At 44.9% G+C, this 20,018-nt stretch overlaps 4 protein-coding genes across 4 annotated transcripts; all 4 read left to right on the forward strand.

The window, feature by feature from the left end:
- Positions 1-301: 301 nt before the first annotated feature.
- Positions 302-1,013, forward strand: SERLADRAFT_368063 (uncharacterized protein; the record flags this gene model as incomplete). The annotated part of the gene is made up of 2 exons (XM_007316605.1): positions 302-808; positions 867-1,013. 2 exons carry the CDS (start codon positions 302-304, stop codon positions 1,011-1,013), a joined length of 654 nt encoding a protein of 217 aa, XP_007316667.1.
- Positions 1,014-1,429: 416 nt separating this feature from the next.
- Positions 1,430-1,932, forward strand: SERLADRAFT_463628 (uncharacterized protein; the record flags this gene model as incomplete). The annotated part of the gene is made up of 1 exon (XM_007316606.1): positions 1,430-1,932. The coding sequence occupies one exon, from the start codon at positions 1,448-1,450 to the stop codon at positions 1,754-1,756; it is 309 nt and encodes a 102-aa protein (XP_007316668.1).
- Positions 1,933-6,487: 4,555 nt separating this feature from the next.
- On the forward strand, positions 6,488-8,364 carry SERLADRAFT_463629 (uncharacterized protein; the record flags this gene model as incomplete). The annotated part of the gene is made up of 12 exons (XM_007316607.1): positions 6,488-6,676; positions 6,724-6,885; positions 6,948-6,973; positions 7,030-7,093; positions 7,149-7,224; positions 7,283-7,338; positions 7,388-7,508; positions 7,560-7,578; positions 7,631-7,703; positions 7,757-7,797; positions 7,863-8,301; positions 8,352-8,364. 11 exons carry the CDS (start codon positions 6,501-6,503, stop codon positions 7,940-7,942), a joined length of 894 nt encoding a protein of 297 aa, XP_007316669.1.
- A 5,283-nt stretch (positions 8,365-13,647) lies between these two features.
- SERLADRAFT_436314 (uncharacterized protein) lies at positions 13,648-14,701 on the forward strand (the record flags this gene model as incomplete). The annotated part of the gene is made up of 2 exons (XM_007316608.1): positions 13,648-13,767; positions 13,826-14,701. The coding sequence occupies 2 exons, from the start codon at positions 13,648-13,650 to the stop codon at positions 14,699-14,701; spliced, it is 996 nt and encodes a 331-aa protein (XP_007316670.1).
- Between the last annotated feature and the right edge of the window lie 5,317 nt (positions 14,702-20,018).

The raw sequence follows: 20,018 nt of genomic DNA on the forward strand, positions 1-20,018 counted from the left end.
AATACAATCATCTGCAACCTACACGGTAGCACCTATATACGCATCCTCAGCAGTCACTCGTCGTCTTCCGGTCTTATACACCTGGTATGGTTTTATTTATTGTAGTCAATCATAATTCAACCTTTGGAATCTGCAGTGCAGGTCATTTTGGCTATTTTGCGCTCCAGCCAATCCACCGACGGTCAACAGTCTCAGCCATTTGCAAATAAACTACTACGGTGTGTTATATCAGCCTTTGATGACTGACTGGCATTCTAATCATCTGAACTTGAATGGTATTGGCAGAGTACAGATAGACAAAATGCATGTGGAGTCAAATGAGCTTTACGATCTACAAATATCGCGCCGCCGTCCCATTGTCAGATCGTACATTGCCATCCTCCCCACCGAGTTACTCGTCCCGATCTTTGCATACGCTAGTTACGCGTCAAACGACATAGAGTTCAAGCTGGCCCTCGTGTGCCGACGTTGGAGGCATATCGTCTTGCATACCCCCTCGATATGGACCAAACTACGTATATCCGAATCGACTTCCATCGATAAAGCAAGGATATATATCCAACGTTCCGAGAATATGCCTTTGTACCTTGATGTGGATATCACTTCCAGAAATTGCTACACCTACGCTGATGGGAGACATGGACTGGTGCAGTATAGCAAGCGCCAAGAAATTGTTGAGCTATTGCTCTCTTGTACGGATCGATGGAAACATCTCAGCCTTACAGTTTGGGATGACTGTGCTGATTATACGAACCCAAGCGCAGGCGGTGTCGCATCTGTTATTCTAACAAATTTTGTTGACATCTACGTGCCCCTACTGGAAAATTTCAAGCTTAGTGCATATAGCCGTAGTAGTCTTTCATCAGTATTCTTCCAGCCACCCATCCGCTTCTTCCAACGCGGCGCTCCTATGCTCACTCATTTTGGGCTGTGTGAAGTTGGCCCTGACATCTGTAGTGTCCCTTCTGCCACTTCTACGCTCACATTTCTATCCGTCGAAACATCTCAGCTAAAGCAACAACTCTGCGGATGTGACCTATGGGATTACTTGCGTGGACTACCTGCTCTCACTCACCTTAACCTCAAAGACGATTTCTACAACAACGACATACCATTAGGGAACATCCTTCAGCTTCCACACCTCGTCTCCTTACGCTTAGAACCTGGTGCTGCTTGCCCTGTCAATAAAATTGGCGAGGTATTGGCCTCCATCTCTGCGCCACACCTCGAGCATATCTCTCTGACACCTCTACCTGACTTCTTGGACCCATATACACTCTGTACCGATGAAGAAGCGGAGCTCCTGCCCAACTTTTTGGCGAGATTTGTTAGCGACCCCCCTTTCCCATCATTGCAGTCACTTATTCTACACTTTCCCGCAATACCTCTCAAAGTGACAAACTTTTTCCACGCATTCCCCACAATCTCCTATGTTAGTCTCGCAGACATGAACAGCAAAGAGATGATCAAAGAGATGCTGAAAGGCCATATATGCAAAGATTCGTCTTCTAACCCGCCTTTATTGTGGCCGAACCTCCAAACACTGGTTTTGGAAAATTGGAACGTTAGTGATGAAATCGAGCTGCTGCTCAAGCTATTGTATGTTCGAGAGCGGGCAGGATCACCTATCAAACAACTGAAGCTACGCAATTCAGAAGCAAACACGTTCAAAGCAATTTCACCATGGCTGCGAAGTAAACTGGATGAGCTGGTTTCAGTCGAGTTGGAAACAGATCTTCCTCCGTGGTTGATCTGATTTCTGCTTTCCAAGAAATCATGGTCATCGCAGTCACGGGCTTAGATTCTTAGGCATCCTAATTCTATTTGTTGGCTTAACCATGTAAACGTTCCCCACAGCACAGCAGTCACGGATTCTCTTACTTTATCCCCAGTAGATTTTACAATTGAACAAAGCGCGTATACCGCTTGATTGCAGATTTTGACTTGAAATCTTGTGATGAAAATCAAGACATAAAGTCCTTCTAAGTATCTCCTTCGGTGTACATCATGTCTTGCAAGGTTCACTAGCGTTCATTAACGTTCATTCTCTTGCGGCCTTCTCTTGAGTTACATACCATATAACATAAGAGCTTGACGCTCTCTGAATCGGTTGAAGTGCGGAGTGGCGTGACCATTTTGGGCTTTACTTCATCGACATCCACCTGACAGGATTTCCGCCAAAGCGATGCTGAGAAGGTCTGATTATAGGAGACGAAAGGTTGGGAGATTGCTGGGAGAACATGTTTTCCGCTGTCACCGAATTCGGAAAAAGAAGATACATTGAACTCAATTCATAATGGACTGAGCTCTGTCTGAATCGTTCGACATACCACCGCCTGTCCATGGCGCCCTTCCGTCCATGTTCTCGAGCTGGCTGTTGATTATGATTTGGTATCCACCGAGCAATATAGTATGTGCATCGTGTCCTATTCTGCATATCTCCAGCTTTGGGTTCTGATTTCAGCCTCACGTATCACAGTTTGGTCTTTATCTCAATGAAAATCATGTGGGGTGGGGCGCCAGTACGTTCGTGCCTCCGCTACACTCGGCTCATCTTCCTCCGGTCAACCGCCAGTATCAGTTTCATCTTTCAATATTCAAGAGTCGCGGTGAACTTGAGTTCGTGCCTTCTGAATCTATGTCTTTGACATAACAACTTGAATGGTGGGCAATGTACCCCTGCTTGACTTACTTTAGAAACTGTGCCTCCGCCATACCAGGGGCGTTTCCTTCATTTCCTGACGTTTCAGACGCCATCGCTTTAACCTTATATTTATATCAGGTTTAATCCCACCATGTCTCCCTTTATGTTGCTCATATTTCTACCTTTCAACCAGCAATTGTGGCTGCGAGGTCATGTTTTCGATGTTTCGGCATTACAATTGTGCTTGGACGTGCCTCCGCTGTGCTCGGCGTCAGCTACAGGAATGGAGCCCCCTATCCAAAGAACTGGTACCAAAACCGACTGTTGTTGGAACTTGTGCCTCCAAGAGGCTCCTGAACTAGACCGTTTTACGCCGTACGATGATTCCTGAGGGTCGGGTCTCCTCTGATGCGACTGTGCATGTTTCCATTTCTCCGTTATATTCGCAAATCTGTGTCGCTTGCCCTTCTTGTTGGTGTGGTTGTCCTGGTGCCTTTGGTAAGGTTGTTGGTATAAATTGCACTCTGTCAAAGCCCGTACGTCTTCGAAGCTTAGTTTTTCTGTGCTTTTCGACCGTACGCTTTCAGCTATGGATACAGAACTCACCTTACTAGTCAAGACTGAACTTCAATATGATGTGAGTGAGGTTCCACTCATGTATACCTGGGTACTAATGGCAACGTCGGTTAGTACGGCGTCCCAGCCAGTGTTCTGGGAGGTGGTACCAACAACGGGATAGCTTTAACTCTCGATACGGATTCCAATTTGATCATCTACATGATCAAAAACTCTGGAGTTGTAGCTGTATACCAGTCTGGAGATTCATACACTGTCGAAGACACTAGATTTCGTGAATATGTCTTCAGTTGTGAAGAGTCTCTAATTTTGCTAACGAAAGCGTTGTTTTAGCTACCTCTCAGAATCCGTTAACTCTTCGAGTTGTCTCTGTTGCTGGGACCGGTGTCGACTATGTGATCGTCGCTACCGCCTCTTCAATATGGGTCCTCAAAACTGGCTCCCACTTCCCTTATTGGCAACAGTATTCCTCTCCAAACCTTCAGGTCACGGATGCTATCCCTTCCTTTGACTCTGCAGGTACCCTTCGTATTGCCGCTACAATTTACTCCCCCAGTGGGAAAAATTATCTCATATACCTCCTCGATACTACGACTGGGATGTGGACACAGGATGCAGGTGTTCATGCCGCTACAACAGACTTGAAAGACGTAGTCGTTGATGCGAAGTTTGCTTCGGCGGTTAATTCGTCGCTGTTCGGTTACTACATCAGTGGTAACAATATATCAAAGGGTGGAAATGGAGTCATCATTGTTACTGGAGGGACCAAGTATTCTGCCCAGGCATGTCACGCGAATATCTATGAAATATGCCTTGCTCACTTCTGCTGTCTGTATCGACAGACCTTTATTGCAGCTGGAAACTACAACTCACTGGCATATGCTTCCGTCCGCCAGCCTGCAAGTCAGCCCTTACTTTTTGCTGTCGAAGAGCAGACACAGCTTGGGTGGTATTTCCAAGCTCAGAAGGATGGCACTTATTCAAGAGTCAGTGTGTTTGGGTATGTTTCTACTTTTCCTGAGTCTCGACCTAATCTAATCTCTATATTTATTGCAGTACAACGAAACTCCAAAATATCAAGGCTGCCCTCCGTGTCGCTCAAGATCTGGATGGCTTAACAACTCATACATGGATTGGTAAGCGTATCTGCGTCACTTTTTGTTACTCGGAGTCGTCTGACCCAGTGCTTTGACTGGTGCAGAGCTCTTTGCATTGGACACTTTGGGTAATATGTGGCACCAAGAATCTGACATGTCCCAAGATCCAACAATGATGACCCCTGGATTATATGCGTAAGTTAGACATATTTTTGAAATTGATTCGTCTATCCAACCATCCCTTTTCTACACAGCGTTACGAAGTGGCGTGACCCAGCTATGATCACTGGGGAAAATGTCAGTCTTTATCTCACCCAAACCCTGGATGGTTTTGCCTCTCCCCTTTGCGTAAAGAACGACAATTCATTGGCTCTGTGGGCTCAGGATCCTACCACTAGTAAGTTAGCAAAATGTTTTTACCTTACCTTTGAAAACCAACACTTCCTACCATAGGTGATTGGACAAATCAAACTGTTTCTATTGACGACACCGCTGCAACTGCACAGGTTCAGAAGAGAACAGTTTACTATGTCGAGATTACCGCTTTTGATGGCAACAATTTGCCCAACTCAGGTAACGTTATGTTAGACCACTCATTAACGACTATCTGATCCATCCTTTCCATGTCAGGCCTCACAGCTATTTTGACCAGTTCAGAGTATACCACCATCGTGAGTCTACATCTGGACGTGAGATCTTTCCAAGGACTTTACTGAGTCTTCTGGACATCTGTAGAACATAAATGGTTTCTCGGCTACTATTGATCCCGTCCGAAAGTGTACAGCCAACACCAATACAATGGGCCGAATTTGCTTCACTTACGACACTCCAGACACTCTCGCTGCACCCACCATCAGTTTATGGGTTGAAGGAATGGATGTTGATCATGTTCTCGATGTTCAACCTAGTGGGGACATAACGGCAAAATTCAAAGCTATCACGGCGGACGACTTGAAAGGTGCCACCAATCAGATCACTGGTCTCCCAATTTTGCCGAATGTGGATGATAAGTTCGTTCTGGCGTTTTTTACGAGTTAATGTGATACTTACAAGACCTTAGGACTTTGGACGCAGTGGCTACTGCTCTTGTTGGAGTAATGGATGTCGTTGACCCGGATCAACTGGTATTAGCCACACATGATCTCTCTCGCAAGTATCTCCATTCCTCCACCAGTCCTCACATTTCCAGGACCCGGAGCCGAAGTGAAAAATCTATGGGACGCATCCGTGGGCAGTCAGGGCGAGGAGTACATATTGTATTTGCCTCACAACTTGAACTGAGGAGGGGTGAACCTGCGTTGTCCGCACAACGGCTCACCGCGGATGAAGCTAGAAAACAGATTGAAGAGATCCAGAATTATAATTATCCGACTTGGAACTGGTCGTTTGGAGATTTAGCCAAAACTATTGCCAACGGGCTTTACAGTGTGGTCTCCTATACCATACAGGGCATCCAGGATGGGCTCAACGTACTGATCCAGCTCTACAAAGATGGGAAAAATTATATCTGGAATGGTATCGTCAACTTTGTACGGCAAGCTTTCGACTTCGCCATGGGGGTATTCAATAGTGTCGGCTGCTTCTTCAGTGATCTCTTTGATTGGCTAGCATACATGCTTGATTGGGGCGATATCAAGCAATCTGCTGAGACTTTCAAGACTTTACTTACTGGATTCCAGGATGAAGGAAACGTGAGTGAAGATAACATTCATCTACTTGCTTGCTTCTCCCAACGCTAACATGGTCTTTTCTTTCAGCATTTCCTCTCGGCTGTTCTTCCCAAAGCGGTTGACAGTTTTTTTCAAACTTGCAAAAGCCGCCTAGACGATAGTATCACCACTGCAAAAGCCTACCTCAATGGTGTGAGTATTGGTGATTACGACTCGGACACTCAAGCTCGCCTTCCTGGCCTTCTCGGTTCATCAGTTCAAAGTGATTTTGACTCTCTCCCGTCAACAGCAATGTGGTTGCTCAATAAACTTCTCAACGGTGGCGACCCTCAAAACGCGTTTATATTCTCCGGTACGCTATTGAGCCTTAGCGACTTATTTAGTAAATTTCAAGACGCAATATCTAAGACGGCACTATCCACCGATTTTCAAGCCGCTATCGATGACCTTGGTAATTTCTTCCTCCCATTTGGTAATCGAAATGCAATGGACGGCACTGCACTGGATGCAATCATGGACGCTATCAAGCATCTCCTCCATGTTGTTTTAGATCTGCTGGAGACACTCGTTTTGTTATTTGCAGAGGCTGCTACGCAGGCCCTCAAACTTTGGACTCAGTTCTTGAATGCACCGGTGGAACTCCTTGCCATCTCTGCCATTTTCAAAGAGATAACCGGAACAGAGTTAACGTAAGTTAATCATCCTTCACTCTGCTACATTTGTCTTATGGGCGTAGGTGTATAAATGCTGTTTGTTATGCTTTTGCGGTCCCCTTCACTCTTCTATTCAAGATCTTTGCCGGGCACGCTCCGTTCAAGAATGTCACTGCTGAACATGTATCAGATGATATTCGTGCCCTAACCCCAAGTGACGATTTGCTAATTGCTCGAGGTTGCCTGTGAGTTTCTCTGTAATGGCTTTAATTTTTGTGGACTGACGAAACAAATGACTTTCATCTAGCCAAATATGCCATGCGCCTTTTGATGGTTAGTCATTTGAGCATATCCACCAAAAATACCAATTAAATAAACCTTGTATCCAGCTTATGTTGACGTGATCGGCTCCATATTATCCAGAATCGGAACAGGCCCTACACGTTTTGTAAAGTGAGTACACATGTACTTGTAGCCTACAGTTTTCTGAGACATATTTTACCCGCAGCGCAACTACTTTCATTATTCCGTCCATCAATGCAGCACTTTCCTATGGATCCATTTCGACGCCCGGTGCAACTCCCGTATGTTATCCATATATAACTGACACCTCGTTAAATCTCAAACAGTTTTCATGCATAGCAAGCAATAACCAACTGGTCCATCTCTACTTGCGGCCCTCTTCTCAGCATAGTATGGTGTGTAAATTTCCGGTCATTTAAAATATTCTCCTGAAAATATGTTGAGGCTCTCGATTACGGGATTTAAGAAGGGACCCCGTGGTGACCCTGATGGTTATTCCCTTCTATGCCTACTCGGAGCAACAGGTTTTGGAACGGGCATTTGGCATGCCTGTGAACCTGAAGATGTAAGTCTCATATGTCTTCTGTCAGCTCTTCACTTACTGGACGATAACCAGTCATCGTCAAAGACAACAGGTGTGTAATTAATATAGTCGCTTTAGAAAATTCATATTGACACTGTCCATAGCGCTCATTGTCGCACAATTCCTTGGGCCCCTATCCAACTGTGGTAAAGTCCTTAGGGCAGTCGAGAACCCCCTGTAAGTTATATAATTCTTTGTTTTCCAATATTGAGTGTACCAACTCTATGCAGCGCCATCGTTGGTATGCTTGTCATGGACATTGTTTCCAATAGTATGTGCCCTTTAGTCTTTGGTCTGGCTTAGCATATGTACTAACTGTTGGTGCATAGTGGGTGAGGGAGCAGCGCTCATCGCTAGTGGGCTATTGTGAAGTACCTGACAGTACATGTGGGTTCATCGGAGTTGATCGATTGTAAGTTATACTGGCATTGGGGGGACCAAGTTTGTGAATGTTCCCAAGCAATGGTTTAGTGGTTGTTATCGCTTCAGTTACTATTTGGAGTTTTTGTTGTTACTTTTGGGAAATCTGGAATGGCTATTTGAACTATTGATCTGTTCAGGGATGCATATGACGACCACCAGCTTACTTATTTGTGCAACTGCTACAGCTGCAGTGAATTGCCAGAGGAGAGTCGATCACTGACAATGGATGCAAAACTGATTAAATGGAGCCGAGCATCCCACCTTGCAAAAGAAATCGCAATGAGCATGAGAGTCCCAAATATTAGCTACAGGTTAATGTCTGATATGAACTCTATAAGGGTATTGTTAAATGCTATGGTAGATGTAAGTAACTGATGTTGTGACTATAATGAAATAACATACCTCAGTCTTGTGTAGAAAAGGCTGAGAGCCAGTTCGGACAGGAAGACTCAAGCTCTTTGCTGACAAATACAATCGGAGCTTCCATGGTTCTACTCCCATCGTGATTCCAAATATGGTAAGTAGTGCAATCATGGATCCCGAACTTGAAGACAAAGATCAGCCTCAGCCTCAGCCTGAGTAGTGGCCTGAGAGTATAAAACACCTCTCTGCTGTGCTTAAGGCCATAATTTAAAACAACAAAAGGATGAATCATATGTCTAACCTCGCTTTTAGCACCGCAACTGCAGCATCAATCTATCATGCCAAATCAATGTATATGTAACAAGCAACCCTACCACACATCAAGTCTTACTGGTGAAGTGTGGGTCCAGGAATTAATTGATGGAAACCCTGACCATATCTTTGTTAATTATCTAGCAGATAAACAGCTCAGACTTTGAGTAAAGGTCTAATATATTGGAATAATGTACCTAGCAGATGAACAGCTAAAAACAAAGGATAAGCTAGGTACCCGCAATTTGATACAGAAGGGGAATCTCACCTCAGACTTCAAGTGAAGGTCCGAGGTGTCTGCCTAACAACAACAGCGTATATAAGGGAGAACAGAATCAAAAAGTAAATGTTATCTGATGGTGCATGGGCCACTCCATCTACTAGGCCTGCCTAGTTTGGCACTTGTGCCACTTCCCTTCTTCGTACAATGCTTGTTTCTCTACCTCCAACACTCCCCCTCAAGCTGTACAGAGCCCAAGTGCACTAGCAAAATGTTTGACTTTAGCAGAGGGAAGGGCTTTTGTGAGTATATCAGCCGTCATATCTTTGGTAGGACAATAGCTGATCTCAATCTTTCCATCCTCAATAGTGTGTCAAATAAAGTGATAACATATATTGATATGCTTGGTGTGTGCATGGTATTGGCCATCCTTGGATAATGTGATTGCTGATTGATTGTCGCGGCACAGTTCCGTTGGAGGTAGGTCTTCTCCGAACAGTTCACTAACAAACATCTGCATCCACAGGATTTATTTTGTCGTATGTGTGGCTGACATATTCTGCCTTTGTCATGGACAAAACAACAATTTCCTGCTGTTTCAAAAACCAGGATATGGCTCCTCCATGTAGCATAATTGTGTGGCCGGATACGGCTCGGCAATTCTTGCTCATACTCCCATTGGCATCCAAATAACCGGTGAGAGGTTGTTCTTCAGGACCATATATTAACCAAAGGTCTTTACTTCCTTTCAGATACTTAATAGCTCATTCCACTGCTTCCCAATAAGCAGGGCCCGGGTTCTCTACGAAGCATGATAAGATTGCCACCACATGTGCAATGTTGAGACGGGTTCCAATCACAGCATACATCAGGGAGCCAATGGCTTCCCTGTATGGGATATCTTTCATCGCGACAAAATTGTCAGGTGTTTGGGGGCTTTGGTCTTTTGTAAGGTAGGTATTTGCCACCAAGGAGATTTCTAACGGCTTTGCGTCTTCTAGGTTTAAACGACGTATGATGGTGTTGATGTAACCACACTGCGATAGATGTATGGTACGGGCAGGTCTGTTTCTTTTTACCTCTACCCCTAACATCCAGTGTAGCTCCCCTAGATTGCTGACTTCGAACAGTTTTGCCAGGTTGCTCTTCAAACATTTCATCTCGACTGTAGATGGCGTAACCAGGGTCATGTCATCGACATGCACCGCAACGATGGTGAGTTCTTTTCCATTTTGCCTGTAGAACACTGCATGGTCAGTTTTGCAGCGCACCAGGTCTATTTTCCGGAGTCCATTGCATAAGGTTTGATACCATCTGCGGCCAGCTTGATTCAGGCCATCTAGTGTTTTGTTCAGGCGCAACGCCATGGATTCTCGATCATGGGCACTGTAACCAGGTGGTTGACACATGAAGATGACCTCCTTATCTTCAAGTTGACCATTCAAATAAGCGCTCTTGACGTCCATCTGGTGAGTTTCCCAGTTGATTCTTGCAGCTGTTGCTAATATAATTTGTAGTGATACCATCTTTGCTACGGGCGCTGTCATGCACCAAAGTTGATTGGTAGCATGGACAGGTGTCAATAACGAAGCGAATATTCAAAAAGACTCGCCTTTGCGCCACACAGACACAGTGCCACGTGGAATAGTAATTAATATTGCCCTTTTTGAACTTGTGGCTGATCAGCACCACCTCTATTAGGCAATCTAGTCACGCTCACCTTTGCTTTTCCATCCGGTACTTTCCGCGTTTCGGCATTTCGGCAAATTTTTGCGTCGCCACTGGCTACACATTGCATTGCGCCCTCGCTTTTGTCGTTTCCCTTACTCCCCTTCCTTTGCCTAGCCCCACCATGGGCCCCTTCCTCTCCTTTTTATTCTCACCTGACGGTCGTTTCTGGATCCCCATTCTAATCCACTTTTCCATCACCTCCACCCTCCTCCTCCTCATCTTCTTTGCTCCCCCACCATTTCTGATGTCACCACTTCCTATCCGCTTCCGTCGCCGATCCGTTGACTACCACGTGCCATTGCTGATATCAGCAAAGCCCCGGCGGCCGGTCCAAATAGGGCAACAGGTCCATCTTCATGATGTCGATCTGCCATCATATACTATCAAAACATCGGTCGCTCGTCTTGCCTGGTTGGAGCGTGGGTGGGTAGTTTTTGAGCTGGAGAAGGTTCATCCCCTTGCGTCGCCCATGTACATTGCTGTCCCATTCACTTGGGTACATTTATCTTTTGTCCATTGTCTTTGCTACAGCTACACCTACCACACACTGCCTGGGACTCACTTGTTCCAAATTGGGACTACTCCTCTCCCTCCCTCGTTTGACCAGGTGGTCCAACACAACCAGTCCATTGGTAAGGCCATGGAACTGTCGGATTTGGACTAGGTGGTGGACCGGTGGCTCCAGTTTCTTTTTCTTCAGCAGAACATTCATTTACAGTGCGATTATTTTTGATTTTTGAATCATTTTTATGGACACATATTTTTTAGAATGCCTGACTGACAATAGAGGAACTGTGTTGATACTGATAGTGTTTTGCCTTGCCTTTTTTTTACTGCATCTTCCCATGACATCATGATTTTCCTGCTCTCTTTTTGCTATTGGACTTTACTTTATGGCTGTACAAACCTATGACATTACTCACAGCATTCATTGTTCTATCCCTTTTTTTTCCTTATTTTGACGACCTTATCCTGTACTACCTACGCAGGATTTGTCAGCATACATTCCTTCCTTCATGTTCTTTCTCATCCTTTTTGCACAGCTATACTGTGCATAGCCTACTTTTCTTTCACTATATAAACCCCTGTATTTTACCTTGTAAAAAAACAACAAGAAATCCAATCCAGACTTCTTCTCTAATCTTAAGTCCACTTCTTACTGCTACTTGTGATCCAGTGTGGTCACAACACTTCCCACTGCTACCACTGTTAATTGCTGTCATCATCACTCCCCACTTTTGAAGTCATTGTTATCCCTTTTGATTAGAGTCCTTCTGAGCACTACAGTTTGTGCGTCAGGAGCCTGCTATCACTGGGAACCTCGTCACCTCATCATCCTTGTCGTTCTCAAACCTACCTTGTGCTACAATTAGCAAGGTAGTGCTCATCTATACTCGTCACTAAGCCCCTATCTTCTATAAATTCAACTATCCCTCCTCCTCAAAACCCACACTCATACATCTCTGGGTTTTACTTTGAAGGATCCTCATATATACCACCCCACGAACAACCAGAGCACCCACTGTTCTAGGAGGCAAAGCCCATAAACAAGTTCCGTGGAATCTGGGAGGATTGTGTGTTAGTTTGTTTTGTGTGTGGTTTTCTAACTGCAGTTCTCATCATCGACAACGCGGAAAGTACTGAATGGAAAAGCAAAGGTGAGCGTGACTGGATTGCCTAATAGAGGTGGTGCTGATCAGCCACAAGTTCGAAAAAGGCAATATTAATTACTATTCCACGTGGCACTGTGTCTGTGTGGCGCAAAGGCAAGTCTTTTTGAATATTCGCTTCGTTATTGACACCTGTCCATGCTACCAATCAACTTTGGTGTATGATAGCGTATAATGCAACAAGAGGCTGTTGGTGGAAGAACCGGAGGTGGTTGTACAGGATGGGGATTAGGTGGATTGACAGGGCCAGGTACATTATGGGGTGCATCGTCATCTATGTCAGGTATATCTATGTTGATGAGCTCATTTCCTTTGAGCACTTGTATGGGTTCCATAGCCTCACTCTCCCCCTCAAGACCAAAAGGGGAGTCGTTGTCATTGACCAGAGGCATGTTTACGACATTAAAGTTTACTGAATGCTCAACACTAACTGAACACTTTTCAGGCCAGTAAATACAATGCCCAAGGCTTTCTGTTACAATAACATATTTTCGAACCTTTAATTTTCATTCTCCTCTTTAACCTTTTACTGTAGTTTTCACACTCTGCGCCATGCGGCACTTTCTCTTTTGTTCAAACTCCACTTTCTCGCGCTGCACTGCCTTTCCTTCTATTTTAGATACAAGTCTCTCACGCAGTGGAGCTGGCCACACGGGCTACGCTCTCTGACATCATCAGCCACTGCCTTCATCAACTGTACAGTACATATGTACAAACAAAACCTGCAGTAGTATATATACCCCAATAGATCAAGGAGACTCCTCAGCAAGTCCTCCTGTTGGTATCCTCACAACTAACTTGTTGAAGCCTAAAGGGTAACCACTCCCTCGTCATTTATCTCTATAGTTGGTTCTAGTTGTGCACCAGAGTAACAAACTCTTGGTTGTTACATTAGGACTCACTCTTTTTACTCTCTCACACGTTGTGAAAACCCGGACCCCAGGGTTAAGGGGATAGCGTTATTGTTTAGGGATATCCCATATAGCAGAAGGGTGCGCTCTTCGCAACGGCCCCATAGTGCTCTGGGAGAAAGGACAAATCACATTTTTTTTGATACATGGCCCCCAGTGTTAAGGGGAGTACCTTAGCTCAGCAGTTGGTGTGGAACCACTGTTGATTAGTTTTAGAATACAAAACTTCTTCTTCAAATACCTCTGACCAGGCTGGGCACTTGCCTCCGCCAGTCTGGAGAAGGGTTGACAGCTTAACAAGTGGACCACCCCCTGACAACCGTTCGGACCAGGGTTTATTACAATTACCTTTTATATACATTTTCAAAATACTATAGTGTGGGTAGTCGGAGATTGAGATTCGATACTCAGCTGGGAAGAGGTAGATCCACAGATAGCAAGCGGGGACCCCCAGTTACCTTTTTTTACATTTACAAAGAGAACAAGTCGACATGTTGTTGCAAAACCAACCTGACGTCAACACTCTGTTGCACAACATGCGTGCACAGATCTTGGCGTTAACTACGCAACTTGCCAAGATGCAGGCACACCCCCCTGCAGCAACCCCCTTGGTTGAGAAAAAGTTTAACAAGAAGGTCAAAGTTGTCGCTGACCCCGGCGCCTTTGAAGGAGAAAGATCACAATTTGCCGAATGGTGGATCAAGCTCCAGATTTGGATCAAGGCAAACTGGGACATTTTTGCTGACGACTGATTTTGAGGTAGCCACTGCGGTACTATCTCGACTAAAAGGACCCGTGGTGGGTCGATATGCCCAAGTTAGAATGCAGGAGTGCTACACCCTTGGAGTGTGGCCTACCTGGGATGATCTCAAAGTCGAGACCAAAAAATACTTCAAACCCCAAGCTGAGCGTGACTGGGCGCGTCAGCAGATCCGTTTCTTCAAACAAGGAAATATGAGGACAGATGATTTCGTAACCCAGTTCCTGGCCCTCTCTATCCAAGGGGGCTTAGGTAATGAACACGCAGTAGAACTGTTGGAACACAATGTGAACCCCCACATTGCAGAGCAACTCTATCTGCAGGATATGAGAAGTGACAACCTCTCCCAAGCAGCGGAGGAGGTTCATAAAATAGGTAGGGCCATAGAGCTCTACAAAATGCATCAAGGTGGTGGGCCCACCACTAAAAACAACTATTCCCAGAGGAGCCCTGGGTCAACAAACCAAAAACATAATCACTCTCATGGGTTGCAACCAGGACGGGGTGCTCCCATGGATATCGGTGCGGTCCAGGGTGGACAAAAGCGCAGATTCACCTGCTTCAGCTGTGGGCAGGAGGGACACATGGCCCGGGATTGTACAAACGGAGCGCGGGCTGCTCACCAAAAAAATTACCAAGGGCGCCAGATGCGCCAATTAGAAACAGAAAAACTGGATGATTGGCTCCAGACTCTGGCCGGTCGTTCATACGACGAAATCAGAGCTTTCTTCTATGACCAACAGGTCAATGAAATGAAAGCTCAGGGAAAAGAGTTCAGAGCTTAGGTCACTTGGGTGCCTTCGCTCCATGAGACAATGAAGTAAACCACAACAAAGTGGCCCCTGCTCCGGGGTGTTGCACGAGCAATAATGGAAAGAAGGGGATGGCTCCCCAATTTGTAAATAAATTTGTAAATTTGTTATCTGAAGTATGTACTTGTATACGAAGCTGTGACTGTGGATTTGTCTTGGACCCACCTGACGATATAGCTGCTTTAAGTGCTGATTCAGAGGGTCAAGATGATGAAGGAGTTGATGCTAGAAATACTTATAATACCACTACTGTATCAGCGTCTCCCCTGGAGTATGGCCCCGGCGAGACAAACAATAGGGTGCTTAATTCTGGTAAAAATAAAATAGAAAAACATGTTTCTTTTGATACTTCTTCTTCAGAGCCACCCTTTCCCAAAATTCCAAGGCGTGTGTTGATGCGCATATATTTATTCCAAAAGGAGATCTGTTTAGATGTTGGCGTGGAAAACCTTGCCCGAGGCATAGTATGCCCAACTAGCGCACTGCTTGATTCAGGCGCAAATGGCATTTTCATAGATCAGGTCTGGGCGGAGCAAGTTGGACTCCCCCTTGTAAAACTAGATGTATCTATTCCCATCTATAACATTGATGGTACGCTTAACGCGGGTGGCTGTATCACGCACAAATGTTCTTTTGTTGTCAAGTACCAAGGACACAGAGAACGAGTCACTGCCAAAGCTACCCAAGTAGGGAAGATTAATTTAACTTTAGGCTGGACCTGGCTATTTAAACACAATCCTGAGATTGACTGGCAGACAGGGGTTGTCACATTGTCACATTGCCCTCAGGAATGTAAAAACTTGGGTAAATCAAGTCGCGTCCGTCAAAATGAGTGTCTTGAAAAGATAAACGCTGGTCACGTTTATGAGCTCAGATCTTTAGAAAAGATCAATGATGATGATGACAAGGTAAAACCCGAAGAAGAGATTAAGAGGCTGGTGCCTCCCAAGTACCATGACTTCTGGAAAGTCTTTTCCAAACATAAATCAGAGCGCTTCCCAGAGGCTAAGCCCTGGGACCATGCTATAGATTTGAAGGACACATTCAAACCTAGAAAGGGACACATGATTCCCCTCTCTGCTCCAGAAAGAGACGAGGTTTATAGTTTCATAAACAAACAGCTTAGGAAGGGTTACATCAGACCTTCCAAGAGCCCTATGACGTCCCTGGTGTTCTTCATTCTTAAGAAGGATGGAAAGAAGCGCATGATTATGGACTATTGTTATTTGAATGAGTACACAGTTAAAAACGCATATCTGCTGCCTTTGATTAGTCAGCTAGCAGACAAGTTGGCTGGCGCCAAAATATTGACAAAGATGGATCTCAGATGGGGGTACAATAATGTACGCATCAAGGAAGAAGATGCTTGGAAGGCCACGTTCACGTGCCACCAAGGATCCTTCGAGCCCCTTGTCATGTTCTTTGGGTTGACCAATTCACCAGCAACCTTCCAGAGCATGATGAACAAGATTTTTGCGGATATGGAAAACTGTGTCATCATTTACATTGATAATTTATTAATATTTACGAAGTCGGACGATGAGGCTGAGCATGACAGGATCATGCAAAAAGTCCTTCAACGCTTACAGGAACGGGACCTATTTGTCAAACCTGAGAAATGTAATTTTAAAGTGAAGGAAGTAGACTTCCTTGGTATGATAATTGGCCAGAACGGAATCAGGATGGACCCTGAGAAAGTTCAAGCTATTGGACTGGCCCAAACCTACTCGCATCAAAGGAGTTAGGGCCTTCCTTGGCTTGGGCAATTTCTACCGAAGATTTGTTAAAAACTTTGCAAAAATAATGAGACCGTTGAACGATCTCACTAAAAAGGACATTGTTTGGCATTGGGGCGCCAAGGAACAAGAAGCTTTTGATCAACTTAAACAGGCATTTACAACAGCGCCCATATTAGCATTTCCAGAATTAGACAAAGAGTTCTGGCTAGAAACCAACTCTTCTGATTTTGCTACTGGGGCTGTTTTATCAATTAAATGCCCTGACAATCTTTGGAGGCCTTGTGCCTATTTATCACATAGTTTGTCGCCTACAGAGCACAACTATCAAATTTACGATAAGGAGATGCTGGCCATCATTCGAGCTTTAGAGCACTGGCGGCACTACTTAGAAGGTGCTAGGCACATATTTGAAATCTGGACTGATCATAAGAATCTGGAGTATTTTATGATGGCCCAAGACTTGAACCGGAGACAGGCTCGCTACGCGGTGTACCTGTCTAGGTTTAATTATAAATTAATTCACAAGCCTGGAACTTCAATGGGAAAAGCAGACACTTTATCCAGAAGAGAGGATCATGCCAAAGGCATCGAAGATGACAACAAAGGTGTTACCCTGATAGACTGATCAAGGGTTGCCAATGTTAGAATTGGGCAGGATTCCGATCTTTTGGAGGTCTTCAAAAAAGACATCTCCTCAGAAGAGAAGGTGTGCCTTGACAGCAATGAGAACTACTTATGGGAAGATGGGCTCTTCCGTTTCAAAGACAAAATCTATGTGCCTGAGTCCGCAAGGATCAAGGCAATAGATAGACATCACGATACTCCAGTGGCTGGGCACCCTGGGTGGCAACAAATGATGGAGTTGATCTCCAGAAACTACATGTGGCCTGGCATGGTCAAAGACGTACAGGAATACGTAAAATCCTGTCTAAGATGTGCCATGGCTAAAAACTCACATCAACCGCCGGCTGGGAAACTTATGCCAAATCTGATACCAGCTAGTCCCTGGCAAGATATATCGGTTGATTTTACGACGGATTTGCCTGAGTCAAACGGGTATGATTCAGTAATGGTGGTAGTAGATTGCTTCTCCAAATTTATATCTACCAATAAAACTATTACCGCCGCTGGTATGGCAGATCTATTTAAAGATTTTGTATGGTCTATCCACGGATTTCCGGAAACGCTTATCTCCGATAGGGGACCACAATTTGCTAGCAAATTCACAAAAGAACTATGCCGGATGCTGTTATAATTGACGTACCAGTACCTACTTACACTTCACCTTTTTTGTACTTTTACTTTTATTTTTCCAAGTCAAATGACCAGTCATGTGACACAAAACCTGACCAGAGTCTAGACTCAGCATGTGACCGGTCACATGCTAAACATCGGACTTTAAACTTTATTTACAACTGTACAGTACCTCATGTATTTTAGTATATATACAGGAGCAATACATGGGGAAGGACTCAGCAAGTCCTCCTGTTGTCTACCAACAACTAACTTGTTCCTACCCAATGGGTAACCACTCCCACCTCTTCCTCCTCTTTTGAGTGTTGTTTTCATTGTGCTCCAGTGCCCCAAGACTGTGTCTTGTTGGTGTTGTCACACCCAACGCACTGGAGCTGGAACTCCCAAAACGAATGAGGGTAGTACCCACGGTCAATATTAGCCGTGTGAAACCCTATAAAGGGCTGCTGCCGGGACAGCACGTAGACCGGTGTCATGCACCAAAGTTGATTGGTAGCATGGACAGGTGTCAATAACGAAGCGAATATTCAAAAAGACTCGCCTTTGCGCCACACAGGCACAGTGCCACGTGGAATAGTAATTAATATTGCCTTTTTCGAACTTGTGGCTGATCAGCATCACCTCTATTAGGCAATCCAGTCATGCTCACCTTTGCTTTTCCATTCAGTACTTTCCGCGTTGTCGATGATGAGAACTGCAGTTAGAAAACCACACACAAAACAAACTAACACACAATCCTCCCAGATTCCACGGAACTTGTTTATGGGCTTTGCCTCCTAGAACAGTGGAGTGGTCTGGTTGTTCGTGGGGTGGTACGTATAAAGATCCTTCAAAGTAAAACCCAGAGGTGTATGAGTGTGGGTTTTGAGGAGGAGGGATAGTTGAATTTATAGAAGGATAGGGGCTTGGTGACGAGTATAGACGAGCACTACCTTGCTAATCGTAGCACAAGGTAGGTTTGAGAACAACAAGGATGACGAGGTGACGAGGTTCCCAGTGATAGCAGGCTCCTGACGCACAAACTGTAGTGCTCAGAAGGACTCTAATCAAAAGGGATAACAATGACTTCAAAAGTGGGAAGTGACAATGACAGCAGTTGACAGTGGTAGAAGTGTGAAGTGTTGTGACCACACTGGATCACAAGTAGCAGAGTAGTGAACTTGAGAGTAGAGAAGAAGTCTGGATTGGATTTCTTGTTCTCTTTTTACAAGGTAAAATACAGGGGTTTATATAGTAAAAGAGAAGTAGGCTATGCACAGTATAGCTGTGCAAAAAGAATGAGAAAGAATATGAAGGAAGGAATGTACGCTGACGAATCCTGCGTAGGTAGTACAGGATAAGATTGTCAAAAAAAAAAAAAAAGAAAGGGATAGAACAATAAATGCTGTGAGTAATGTCACAGGTTTGTACAGCCATAAAGTAAAGTCCAATAGCAAAAAGAGAGCAGGAAAATCATGATGTCATGGGAAGATGCAGTAAAAAAAGGGCAAAGCAAAACACTATCAGTATCAACACAGTTCCTTTATTGTCAGTCAGGCATTCTAAAAAAATATGTGTCCATAAAAATGATTCAAAAATCAAAAATAATCGCACTGTAAATGAATGTTCTGCTGAAAAAAAGAAACTGGAGCCACCGGTCCACCACCTAGTCCAAATCTGACAGTTCCATGGCCTTACCAATGGACTGGTTGTGTTGGACCACCTGATCAAACGAGGGAGGGAGAGGAGTAGTTCCAATTTGGAACAAGTGAGTCCCAGGCAGCGTGTGGTAGGTGTAGCTGTAGCGAAGACGATGGACAAATGATAAGTGTACCCAAGTGAATGGGACAGCGATGAACATGGGCGACGCAAGGGGATGAACCTTCTCCAGCTCAAAAATTACCCACCCACGCTCCAACCAGGCAAGACGAGCGACCGATGTTTTGATAGTATATGATGGCAGATCGACATCATGAAGATGGACCTGTTGCCCTATTTGGACCGGCCGCCGGGGCTTTGCTGATATTAGCAGTGGCACGTGGTAGTCAACGGATCGGCGACGGAAGTGGATAGGAAGTGGTGACATTAGAAATGGTGGGGGAGCAAAGAAGATGAGGAGGAGGAGGGTGGAGGTGACGAGGAGGTGAACTAAAATGGGGACCCAGAAACGACCGTCAGGTGAGAATAAAAATGAGAGGAAGGGGCCCATGGTGGGGCTAGGCAAAGGAAGGGGAGTAAGGGAAACAACAAAAGTGAGGGCGCAATGCAATGTGTAGCCAGTGGCGACGCAAAAATTTGCCGAAATGCCGAAATGCGGA

Source organism: Serpula lacrymans (assembly GCF_000218685.1).
Source record: "Serpula lacrymans var. lacrymans S7.9 unplaced genomic scaffold SERLAscaffold_5, whole genome shotgun sequence".
NCBI lineage: Eukaryota > Fungi > Basidiomycota > Agaricomycetes > Boletales > Serpulaceae > Serpula > Serpula lacrymans.